Raw genomic sequence first — 12,884 nt, 5'->3', positions numbered from 1 at the left:
CCCTGCCGAGGTGAAGTGACTGGTGGGACACTTCCCTGCCAAGGTGAAGTGACTGGTGGTGGGACACTTCCCTGCCGAGATGAAGTGACTGGTGGTGGGACACTTCCCTGCCGAGGTGAAGTGACTGGTGTTGGGACACTTCCCTGCCAAGGTGAAGTGACTGGTGGTGGGACACTTCCCTGCCAAGGTGAAGTGACTGGTGGTGGGACACTTCCCTGCCGAGGTGAAGTGACTGGTGGTGGGACACTTCCCTGCCGAGGTGAAGTGACTGGTGGTGGGACACTTCCCTGCCGAGGTGAAGTGACTGGTGGTGGGACACTTCCCTGCCGAGGTGAAGTGACTGGTGGTGGGACACTTCCCTGCCAAGGTGAAGTGACTGGTGGTGGGACACTTCCCTGCCAAGGTGAAGTGACTGGTGGTGGGACACTTCCCTGCCGAGGTGAAGTGACTGGTGGGACACTTCCCTGCCGAGGTGAAGTGACTGGTGTTGGGACACTTCCCTGCCAAGGTGAAGTGACTGGTGGTGGGACACTTCCCTGCCAAGGTGAAGTGACTGGTGGTGGGACACTTCCCTGCCAAGGTAAAGTGACTGGTGGGACACTTCCCTGCCGAGGTGAAGTGACTGGTGGGACACTTCCCTGCCGAGGTGAAGTGTGGTGGGACACTTCCCTGCCAAGGTGAAGTGACTGGTGGTGGGACACTTCCCTGCCAAGGTGAAGTGACTGGTGGGACACTTCCCTGCCGAGGTGAAGTGACTGGTGGTGGGACACTTCCCTGCCGAGGTGAAGTGACTGGTGGTGGGACACTTCCCTGCCAAGGTGAAGTGACTGGTGGGACACTTCCCTGCCGAGGTGAAGTGACTGGTGGTGGGACACTTCCCTGCCAAGGTGAAGTGACTGGTGGGACACTTCCCTGCCGAGGTGAAGTGACTGGTGGTGGGACACTTCCCTGCCAAGGTGAAGTGACTGGTGGTGGGACACTTCCCTGCCGAGGTGAAGTGACTGGTGGTGGGACACTTCCCTGCCGAGGTGAAGTGACTGGTGGTGGGACACTTCCCTGCCAAGGTGAAGTGACTGGTGGGACACTTCCCTGCCGAGGTGAAGTGACTGGTGACACGAGGTGAAGTGTGGTGGGACACTTCCCTGCCGAGGTGAAGTGACTGGTGGTGGGACACTTCCCTGCCGAGGTGAAGTGACTGGTGGTGGGACACTTCCCTGCCGAGGTGAAGTGACTGGTGGTGGGACACTTCCCTGCCAAGGTGAAGTGACTGGTGGGACACTTCCCTGCCGAGGTGAAGTGACTGGTGGTGGGACACTTCCCTGCCGAGGTGAAGTGACTGGTGGTGGGACACTTCCCTGCCGAGGTGAAGTGACTGGTGGTGGGACACTTCCCTGCCGAGGTGAAGTGACTGGTGGTGGGACACTTCCCTGCCAAGGTGAAGTGACTGGTGGTGGGACACTTCCCTGCCGAGGTGAAGTGACTGGTGGTGGGACACTTCCCTGCCAAGGTGAAGTGACTGGTGGGACACTTCCCTGCCGAGGTGAAGTGACTGGTGGTGGGACACTTCCCTGCCGAGGTGAAGTGACTGGTGGTGGGACACTTCCCTGCCGAGGTGAAGTGACTGGTGGTGGGACACTTCCCTGCCGAGGTGAAGTGACTGGTGGTGGGACACTTCCCTGCCGAGGTGAAGTGACTGGTGGTGGGACACTTCCCTGCCGAGGTGAAGTGACTGGTGGTGGGACACTTCCCTGCCGAGGTGAAGTGACTGGTGGTGGGACACTTCCCTGCCAAGGTGAAGTGACTGGTGGTGGGACACTTCCCTGCCGAGGTGAAGTGACTGGTGGGACACTTCCCTGCCGAGGTGAAGTGACTGGTGGTGGGACACTTCCCTGCCGAGGTGAAGTGACTGGTGGTGGGACACTTCCCTGCCGAGGTGAAGTGACTGGTGGTGGGACACTTCCCTGCCAAGGTGAAGTGACTGGTGGGACACTTCCCTGCCAAGGTGAAGTGACTGGTGGTGGGACACTTCCCTGCCGAGGTGAAGTGACTGGTGGTGGGACACTTCCCTGCCGAGGTGAAGTGACTGGTGGTGGGACACTTCCCTGCCAAGGTGAAGTGACTGGTGGTGGGACACTTCCCTGCCGAGGTGAAGTGACTGGTGGTGGGACACTTCCCTGCCAAGGTGAAGTGACTGGTGGGACACTTCCCTGCCAAGGTGAAGTGACTGGTGGTGGGACACTTCCCTGCCAAGGTGAAGTGACTGGTGGGACACTTCCCTGCCAAGGTGAAGTGACTGGTGGTGGGACACTTCCCTGCCAAGGTGAAGTGACTGGTGGTGGGACACTTCCCTGCCAAGGTGAAGTGACTGGTGGGACACTTCCCTGCCAAGGTGAAGTGACTGGTGGTGGGACACTTCCCTGCCAAGGTGAAGTGACTGGTGGGACACTTCCCTGCCAAGGTGAAGTGACTGGTGGTGGGACACTTCCCTGCCAAGGTGAAGTGACTGGTGGGACACTTCCCTGCCAAGGTGAAGTGACTGGTGGGACACTTCCCTGCCGAGGTGAAGTGACTGGTGGGACACTTCCCTGCCTAGGTGAAGTGACTGGTGGTGGAACACTTCCCTGCCGAGGTGAAGTGAGTGGTGGGACACTTCCCTGCCGAGGTGAAGTGACTGGTGGGGACACTTCCCTGCCGAGGTGAAGTGACTGGTGGGACAATTCCCTGCCAAGGTGAAGTGACTGGTGGTGGGACACTTCCCTGCCGAGGTGAAGTGACTGGTGGTGGGACACTTCCCTGCCGAGGTGAAGTGACTGGTGGTGGGACACTTCCCTGCCGAGGTGAAGTGACTGGTGGGACACTTCCCTGCCGAGGTGAAGTGACTGGTGGTGGGACACTTCCCTGCCGAGGTGAAGTGACTGGTGGTGGGACACTTCCCTGCCGAGGTGAAGTGACTGGTGGTGGGACACTTCCCTGCCGAGGTGAAGTGACTGAAGTGGTGGGACACTTCCCTGCCGAGGTGAAGTGACTGGTGGGACACTTCCCTGCCAAGGTGAAGTGACTGGTGGTGGGACACTTCCCTGCCGAGGTGAAGTGACTGGTGGTGGGACACTTCCCTGCCAAGGTGAAGTGACTGGTGGGACACTTCCCTGCCGAGGTGAAGTGACTGGTGGGACACTTCCCTGCCGAGGTGAAGTGACTGGTGGTGGGACACTTCCCTGCCGAGGTGAAGTGACTGGTGGGACACTTCCCTGCCGAGGTGAAGTGACTGGTGGGACACTTCCCTGCCGAGGTGAAGTGACTGGTGGTGGGACACTTCCCTGCCAAGGTGAAGTGACTGGTGGTGGAACACTTCCCTGCCAAGGTGAAGTGACTGGTGTTGGGACACTTCCCTGCCGAGGTGAAGTGACTGGTGTTGGGACACTTCCCTGCCGAGGTGAAGTGACTGGTGGTGGAACACTTCCCTGCCAAGGTGAAGTGACTGGTGGGACACTTCCCTGCCGAGGTGAAGTGACTGGTGGTGGGACACTTCCCTGCCAAGGTGAAGTGACTGGTGTTGGGACACTTCCCTGCCAAGGTGAAGTGACTGGTGGTGGGACACTTCCCTGCCAAGGTGAAGTGACTGGTGGGACACTTCCCTGCCGAGGTGAAGTGACTGGTGGGACACTTTCCTGCCAAGGTGAAGTGACTGGTGGGACACTTCCCTGCCAAGGTGAAGTGACTGGTGGGACACTTCCCTGCCAAGGTGAAGTGACTGGTGGGACACTTCCCTGCCAAGGTGAAGTGACTGGTGGGACACTTCCCTGCCAAGGTGAAGTGACTGGTGGGACACTTCCCTGCCAAGGTGAAGTGACTGGTGGGACACTTCCCTGCCAAGGTGAAGTGACTGGTGGTGGGACACTTCCCTGCCAAGGTGAAGTGACTGGTGGGACACTTCCCTGCCAAGGTGAAGTGGCTTGTGGGACACTTCCCTGCCAAGGTGAAGTGACTGGTGTTGGGACACTTCCCTGCCAAGGTGAAGTGACTGGTGGTGGGACACTTCCCTGCCAAGGTGAAGTGACTGGTGGGACACTTCCCTGCCAAGGTGAAGTGACTGGTGGGGACACTTCCCTGCCAATGTAAAGTGACTGATGGGACACTTCCCTGGCGAGGTGACAGGGGTATTTCTTTGCCTAAGTGGTCCTATTTATTAAGTGTTACCACCTCAGAGTGTGTATCTTACATCAGTGTTACCACCTCAGAGTGTGTATCTTACATCAGTGTTACCACCTCAGAGTGTGTATCTTACATCAGTGTTACCACCTCAGAGTGTGTATCTTACATCAGTGTTACCACCTCAGAGTGTGTACATCAGTGTTACCACCTCAGAGTGTGTATCTCGAATCAGTGTTACCACCTCGGAGTGTATCTTATATCAGTGTTACCACCTGAAAGTACCTTACATCAGTGTTACCACCTCAGAGTGTGTATCATACATCAGTGTTACCACCTCAGATTATGTACCTTATATCAATGTTACCACCTCAGAGTATGTACCTTATATCAGTGTTACTATCTCAGAGTATGTACCTTACATCAGTGTTACCACCTCAGAGTATGTATCTTACATCAGGGTTACCACCTCAGAGTATATACCTTACATCAGCGTTACCACCTCAGAGTGTGCATTTTACATCAAAATTTTCACCACACCAGTCATACCAGCTCAGAGTGAGATCCTCCACTGCAGTGTTGACAGTCCGGGGCGAGGTTCTTCACATCATTGTTACCAGCCCAGGGTGAGGTTGTGGGCATGGGCGTGCAGCCAGTGGGTGAGGGGCGCCAGGAACTCCAGCATGGGCGTGGCATCCAGGTGTGGATGGCCTGTCAGTGTCTCCATCACCTCTGTCCACGCCACAGACGATCCCCAGCCCATGACGCCCCTGTGAAGGTGGTGGCGCTGCTGTAGTGGCAGTTGTGGCAACACTGATACACACACACACACACACACACACACACACACACACACACACACACACACACACACACACACACACACACACACACACACACACACACACACACACACACACACACACACACAAACACACACACACACCAATTATTCATGGGCTTCAGGAGACTGAAGGAAGCACTTATGAGGACAGGCAGCAGGTGGAGGAAACAGATTAATAACAGGAGAGGAGATCATGTGGCAGGGAACGAATTTTCAGAGATTTGGTGAGTATTTAAGGGGAATAATTCGCCCAGTCAAATTGACAATTACAACAGAAATAGTACTAACGAGGATCATGCAGCAGAAACCAGAGATAAACAACTCACAAAAATTCCACTGGGTGTCCCTTAACTGTGATGGAACACAAAAGGATTGGGAGCAAGTGAGAGAGAGAGAGAGAGAGAGAGAGAGAGAGAGAGAGAGAGAGAGAGAGAGAGAGAGGACACAAAGGCGCCAGAGGCAGGAAGGAGAGACGGTATGCATCGCAGGCATAGAAGCTGAGCCTCGGAGGAACCACCAAATACAACCATACATAGAACCCCTTTCACAACCAAACACAATAAACCCGAAGCAAACCACACTCCACACCCACAGTCCTCACTCCCTCCACCACAAAGACCACCATCACAACAGCCTCTCATAAAATCCCGTCCAGCCGTCCGCACCTCCAACCCGCACCAATCCCCCCCTCACCTCCCAGAATATATTACTGCAAAAGAAGCTGAAGGTATTGTATACCAACGAAAAACAAATAACAAATAAGAGTGAGGAGCGATATGAACAAATCACGGAGGCATCCCCAAACATCATAGGACTCACAGAGACAAAGCTTACTGAGACGGTAACAGACGCAACCTTCCCAAATAGCTATTAGATCCTGAGGAAATACAGGGGGAACATAGGTAAAAAAAATGACCTGTGAGACCTGGTCGTAATGAGAACTGGAGCAAAAAAACTCAGCAGTAGACTATAAGGTATATTTTGCCTTCACCCACTATATACAGATATCTACACTATGTACAGTATGTATATATACAATAATAATATGTGTACACCATGGTGGCAAATGGCAAAGCAGAAGCCAGAGAGAGTGCACTGTACTCAACCAGCAGGTAAGCAAGTCTGCCAATGCTTACCGCAAGTGACCCACGTTGCTTCAGCTTTGGAGGGCTTGCCTGTGATTGGTCAATGAACCAATGTGCTGATTTAAGGACAGGTACCCTATTGATCGTTAAACCCTTAGTACTCGGTTCGCTGCTTGAGAGGCAGCCTATATGGAAGTGTGATATACGCCGAATAAATTGTAACATACTCTTTGCATGCCACAGAGGAAGAAGAGTTGCACATCAGAAACCGGTGAAGTTTTGAGGTGAGAGGAATGAAAGGAAGGGGAAGCAGATGACTACATAGTAGGAACACTTCGGTCTGGGGGTCCCAAGTTGATGTACAACCCACCACTAAATAGCAAGAGGCCAAGACAAGAGTACGATGAGTGCACCTGTAGACATTCTTCACAATTCAGTGAACAAAGAGAATTATTAAAAAGCAAAAAAACGTGAAAGCTATTAGGGAAATGACAAGTGAAAATATTCCTTTAAAAGTATTGAACAAAAATTAAATTAAATTAATAAATATGCAGGAAATTATTCGGAAAACATAAGAAGACAATTTGAGCCCGACAGTATTATTATTATTATTATTATTATTATTATTATTATTATTATTATTATTATTATTATTATTATTATTATTATTATTATTATTATTATTATTATCTTCATAGGAGAGCGCTAAACCCGTGGGGATTATACAGCTTCTGTGGTGAGGGGATGGAAGACATTCAGGCTCAGTTTGGGGAACTAGAGCACAGATCCAATACCCTAGATCAAGAGCCGCTCACCAGCGTCAAGGAACCTCCCTTGAGGGATCCCGACAGATGTAACAAACATCGCAATAAATTCACTAAACTTACTTTACTGTTAGAAGCATCACAATGCTGAAGTCCACCTGGACTTGACCCACTAATTAATATAAATGGTACTATGCTCATATAAGAGCATATTGCCTTCTAGAGTAATTCAACTATGAATGATCAGCGCTTCCTGCCAGGAGAAAGTCAAACATGGAGTGACTTCTCCGTAGAGTTCATTAAACTTAACCCAACCTTGGCAAAGCATCCCTCTGAACGAATTTGCTAAGATTACTTATTCATTTCTGCAACTTTGTAAGCTCCTGATGATGTGTTGTTTGCAACACGAAAGGCCTAGAGCTATCATTCAACTTCCCCTGTGGTTGTTTTGTGGTTGTTTCTCCAAGCAGAGTTCATCGTCCTGAAAGTCACTCCCTACCAAGCATTATCTATAAGGGTTATGCAGTTGAGGATACTGAAGTGATTCCACCAGAACACTCTTAGGTCATACAGTGAATCTTTCATGTCATACTTTCACTGAAGCTCATGAAGCTGCAGCTTACTTCAGAAATACAGCAGGAAGAGTCATTTGTACGGCGAGAGTGGCGACATGGAGAGTAAGAAAAGTCACCACCCCAGTGAGTTGTCACCCCAGTCTGTCGCCACCCCAGCCTGTCGTCAGTCCAGCTTGTCGCCACCCCAGCCTGTCATCACACCAGCCTGTCATCACCCCTGCCTGTCATCACCCCAGCCTGTCGTCACCCCAGCCTGTCGTCACCCCAGCCTGTCGTCAGTCCAGCTTGTCGCCACCCCAGCCTGTCATCACACCAGCCTGTCATCACCCCTGCCTGTCATCACCCCAGCCTGTCGTCATCCCAGCCTGTCGTCACCCCAGCCTGTCGTCACCCCAGCCCATCATCACTCCAGCCTTTTACTACTCCAGTCCATCACCCCAGCTTATCACCCCACCACCTACCTGAGGAGGTCTCCTGCCTGGAGGGAGCCAGCAATATTACAGGTGTGGGCAGGTATGGGAAGGGGTCGTCCATAGGCTGCCTCGCATAGGCCTTTGTGCACCTGGAACTGCGCCACCACAGCTACCAGATATCTGAAGAACCAACAATGTATTATCAACCGATTCCCAGGTGCTGTGTGACACCTAGGTGCTGTGTGACACCTAGGTGCTGTGTGTCAACTAGGCGTTATGTGACACCTAGGTGTTGTGTGACACCTAAGTTCTATGTGACAACTCGGTGCTGTGTGACACCTAGGTGCTGTGTGACACCTAGGTGCTGTGTGACATTTAGGTGTCGTGTGACACCTAGGTGCTGTGTGACATTTAGGTGTTGTGTGACACCTAGGTGCTGTATGACATTTAGGTGTTCTGTGACACCTAGGTGCTGTGTGACAACTAGGTGTTCTGACACCTAGGTGCTGTGTGACATTTAGGTGTTCTGTGACACCTAGGTGCTGTATGACAACTAGGTGTTGTGTGACACCTAGGTGCTGTGTGACATTTAGGTGTTCTGTGACACCTAGGTGCTGGGTGACAACTAGGTGCTGTGTGACACCTAGGTGCTGCGTGGCATTTATGTGTTATGTGACACCTAGGTGCTGTATGACAACTAGGTGTTGTGTGACACCCAGGTGCTGTGTGACATTTAGGTGTTATGTGACACCTAGGTGCTGTATGACATTTAGGTGTTCTGTGACACCTAGGTGCTGTGTAACAACTAGGTGTTCTGACACCTAGGTGCTGTGTGACATTCAGGTGTTGTGTGACACCTAGGTGCTGTGTGACACTTAGATTCTGTGTGACATTTAGGTGTTGTGTGACACCTAGGTGTTGTGTGGCACCTAGGTGTTGTGTGACACCTAGGTGCTCTGTGACACCTAGATTCTGTGTGACATTTAGGTGCTGTGTGACACCTAGGTGTTGTGTGACACCTAGGTGTTATGTGAGACCTAGGTTTTGTGACACAGGTGTTGTGTGACACCTAGATGTTGTATGACACCTAGGTGTTGTGTGACACCTAGGTGTTGTGTGACACCAAGGTGTTGTGTGACACCTAGGTGTTGTGTGACACCTAGGTGTTGTGTGGCACCTAGGTGTTGTGTGACACCTAGGTGCTGTGTGGCACCTAGGTGTTGTGTGGCACCTAGGTGTTGTGTGACACCTAGATGTTGTGTGACACCTAGGTGTTGTGTGACACCTAGATGTTGTATGACACCTAGGTGTTGTGTGACACCTAGGTGTTGTGTGACACATAGGTGTTGTGTGACACCTAGATGTTGTGTGACACCTAGGTGTTGTGTAGGTGTTGTGTGACACCTAGGTGTTGTGTGACACATAGGTGTTGTGTGACACATAGGTGTTGTGTGACACCTAGATGTGTATGACACCAAGGTGTTGTGTGACACCAAGGTGTTGTGTGACACCTAGGTGTTGTGTGGCACCAAGGTGTTGTGTGGCAACAAGGTGTTGTGTGACACCAAGGTGTTGTGTGACACCAAGGTGTTGTGTGACACCAAGGTGTTGTGTGACACCAAGGTGTTGTGTGACACCTAGGTGTTGTGTGACACCTAGGTGTTGTGTGACACCTAGGTGTTGTGTGACACCTAGGTGTTGTGTGACACCAAGGTGTTGTGTGACACCAAGGTGTTGTGTGACACCTAGGTGTTGTGTGACACCTAGGTGTTGTGTGACACCTAGGTGTTGTGTGACACCTAGGTGTTGTGTGACACCAAGGTGTTGTGTGACACCTAGGTGTTGTGTGACACATAGGTGTTGTGTGACACCTAGATGTTGTATGACACCTAGGTGTTGTGTGACACCTAGGTGTTGTGTGACACCAAGGTGTTGTGTGACACCTAGGTGTTGTGTGACACATAGGTGTTGTGTGACACCTAGATGTTGTATGACACCTAGGTGTTGTGTGACACCAAGGTGTTGTGTGACACCAAGGTGTTGTGTGACACCTAGGTGTTGTGTGACACCTAGGTGTTGTGTGGCACCAAGGTGTTGTGTGACACCAAGGTGTTGTGTGACACCAAGGTGTTGTGTGACACTAGATGTTGTATGACACCTAGGTGTTGTGTGACACCAAGGTGTTGTGTGACACCATAGGTGTTGTGTGACACCTAGGTGTTGTGTGACACCTAGGTGTTGTGTGACACCTAGACACCAAGGTGTTGTGTGACACCAAGGTGTTGTTGTAGGTGTTGTGTGACACCTAGGTGTTGTGTGACACCTAGGTGTTGTGTGACACCAAGGTGTTGTGTGACACCTAGGTGTTGTGTGACACATAGGTGTTGTGTGACACCTAGATGTTGTGTGACACCTAGGTGTTGTGTGACACCAAGGTGTTGTGTGACACCAAGGTGTTGTGTGACACCAAGGTGTTGTGTGACACCAAGGTGTTGTGTGACACCAAGGTGTTGTGTGACACCTAGGTGTTGTGTGACACCAAGGTGTTGTGTGACACCTAGGTGTTGTGTGACACCTAGGTGTTGTGTGACACCTAGGGACTTAGCGAATTCCCACGAATATGCGTTCTTACCTACATTCTTATTATAGTCAGAATTTATTGTTCATAAATGAGCAATGAAACCTTTTCTTAAGTAGGGACAAGGTACCTAATACTCACCTGACGTAGGAACAAGGTACCTAATACTCACCTGACGTAGGAACAGGATACCTAATACTCACCTGACGTAGGAACAGGATACCTAATACTCACCTGACGTAGGAACAGGGTACCTAATACTCACCTGATGTAGGAACAGGATACCTAATACTCACCTGACGTAGGAACAGGGTACCTAATACTCACCTGACGTAGGAACAGGATACCTAATACTCACCTGACGTAGGAACAGGATACCTAATACTCACCTGACGTAGGAACAGGATACCTAATACTCATCTGACGTAGGAACAGGATACCTAATACTCACCTGACGTAAGAACAGGGTACCTAATACTCACCTGACGTAGGAACAGGATACCTAATACTCACCTGACGTAGGAACAGGATACCTAATACTCACCTGACGTAGGAACAGGATACCTAATACTCACCTGACGTAGGAACAGGATACCTAATACTCACCTGACGTAGGAACAGGATACCTAATACTCATCTGATGTAGGAACAGGATACCTAATACTCACCTGACGTAGGAACAGGATACCTGATACTCACCTGATGTAGGAACAGGATACCTAATACTCACCTGACGTAGGAACAGGATACCTAATACTCATCTGATGTAGGAACAGGATACCTAATACTCACCTGACGTAGGAACAGGATACCTAATAGTCACCTGACGTAGGAATAGGATACCTAATACTCACCTGATGTAGGAACAGGATACCTAATACTCAACTGACGTAAGAACAGGATACCTAATACTCACCTGATGTAGGAACAGGATACCTAATACTCACCTGACGTAGGAACAGGATACCTAATACTCACCTGATGTAGGAACAGGATACCTAATACTCACCTGACGTAGGAACAGGATACCTAATACTCACCTGATGTAGGAACATGATACCTAATACTCACCTGACGTAGGAACAGGATACCTAATACTCACCTGACGTAAGAACAGGATACCTAATACTCACCTGACGTAGGAACAGGATACCTAATACTCACCTGATATAGGAACAGGATACCTAATACTCACCTGACGTAGGAACAGGATACCTAATACTCCACTGACGTAAGAACAGGATACCTAATACTCACCTGACGTAGGAACAGGATACCTAATACTCACCTGATGTAGGAACATGATACCTAATACTCACCTGACGTAGGAACAGGATACCTAATACTCACCTGACGTAAGAACAGGATACCTAATACTCACCTGACGTAGGAACAGGATACCTAATACTCACCTGATATAGGAACAGGATACCTAATACTCACCTGACGTAGGAACAGGATACCTAATACTCCACTGACGTAAGAACAGGATACCTAATACTCACCTGATGTAGGAACAGGATACCTAATACTCAACTGACGTAGGAACAGGATACCTAATACTCACCTGACGTAGGAACAGGATACCTAATACTCAACTGACGTAAGAACAGGATACCTAATACTCAACTGACGTAAGAACAGGATACCTAATACTCACCTGACGTAGGAACAGGATACCTAATACTCACCTGATGTAGGAACAGGATACCTAATACTCAACTGACGTAAGAACAGGATACCTAATACTCAACTGACGTAAGAACAGGATACCTAATACTCACCTGACGTAGGAACAGGATACCTAATACTCACCTGATGTAGGAACAGGATACCTAATACTCAACTGACGTAAGAACAGGATACCTAATACTCACCTGACGTAGGAACAGGATACCTAATACTCACCTGACGTAGGAACAGGATACCTAATACTCACCTGACGTAGGAACATGATACCTAATACTCACGTGACGAAGGAACAGGATACCTAATACTCACCTGACGTAGGAACAGGATACCTAATACTCACCTGATGTAGGAGCAGGGTACCTAAGGCTCACAAGACATAGGAACAAAGTATCTAGGACCCACCAGACATACGAACAGGGTACCTAGCACTTACCTAACGTAGGAACATGGCGCTTAGGAGCCACTTGAATAGGAACAGGGCACCTGGGACCCGCGTGACATAGGGCCAAGACACCTAAGTCTCGCCTGACGTAGGCACATATGACCCACCTCATGTAAGGGCAGGGAACCTGTCACCCACCTGACGTAGAGACAGCACACCTACAACCCCACCTGACGTAGGGAGTGTTATCTGGGACGTGTAACTTGGCTGCAGGATCGAAGTCGTCCTCAGAGCGTGGGCTTGGGGGAGTAACTCCCTGGTAGTGGTACTTGAGCAGCCACCACGACCTGTTGTACTCTTCCTTCTGTACCTGTTGTGTATCATCATTATTAGTATCAGACA

The 12,884-nt window shown here is 50.3% G+C and overlaps 1 protein-coding gene across 1 annotated transcript in view; it reads right to left on the bottom strand.

Annotated features, from left to right (window-relative positions):
• Positions 1–12,884, bottom strand: part of LOC128694438 (angiotensin-converting enzyme-like) — a 38,588-nt gene that overhangs the window by 2,434 nt on the left and 23,270 nt on the right. The window contains exons 12-14 of the mRNA XM_070097830.1: positions 12,713–12,852; positions 7,879–8,010; positions 4,699–4,919 (exon numbers count right to left, since the gene is read on the bottom strand). Coding sequence (XP_069953931.1) covers positions 4,763–4,919; positions 7,879–8,010; positions 12,713–12,852 — 429 coding nt within the window. The 3' untranslated portion in view covers positions 4,699–4,762. The remainder of the gene's footprint in view (positions 1–4,698; positions 4,920–7,878; positions 8,011–12,712; positions 12,853–12,884) is intronic.

The sequence above is a fragment of the Cherax quadricarinatus genome, chromosome 60, assembly GCF_038502225.1.
Source record: "Cherax quadricarinatus isolate ZL_2023a chromosome 60, ASM3850222v1, whole genome shotgun sequence".
Taxonomy (NCBI): domain Eukaryota; kingdom Metazoa; phylum Arthropoda; class Malacostraca; order Decapoda; family Parastacidae; genus Cherax; species Cherax quadricarinatus.
The sequence above is the reverse complement of the archived record's forward strand: the minus strand, read 5'-3'. Positions and strand labels throughout refer to the sequence as shown.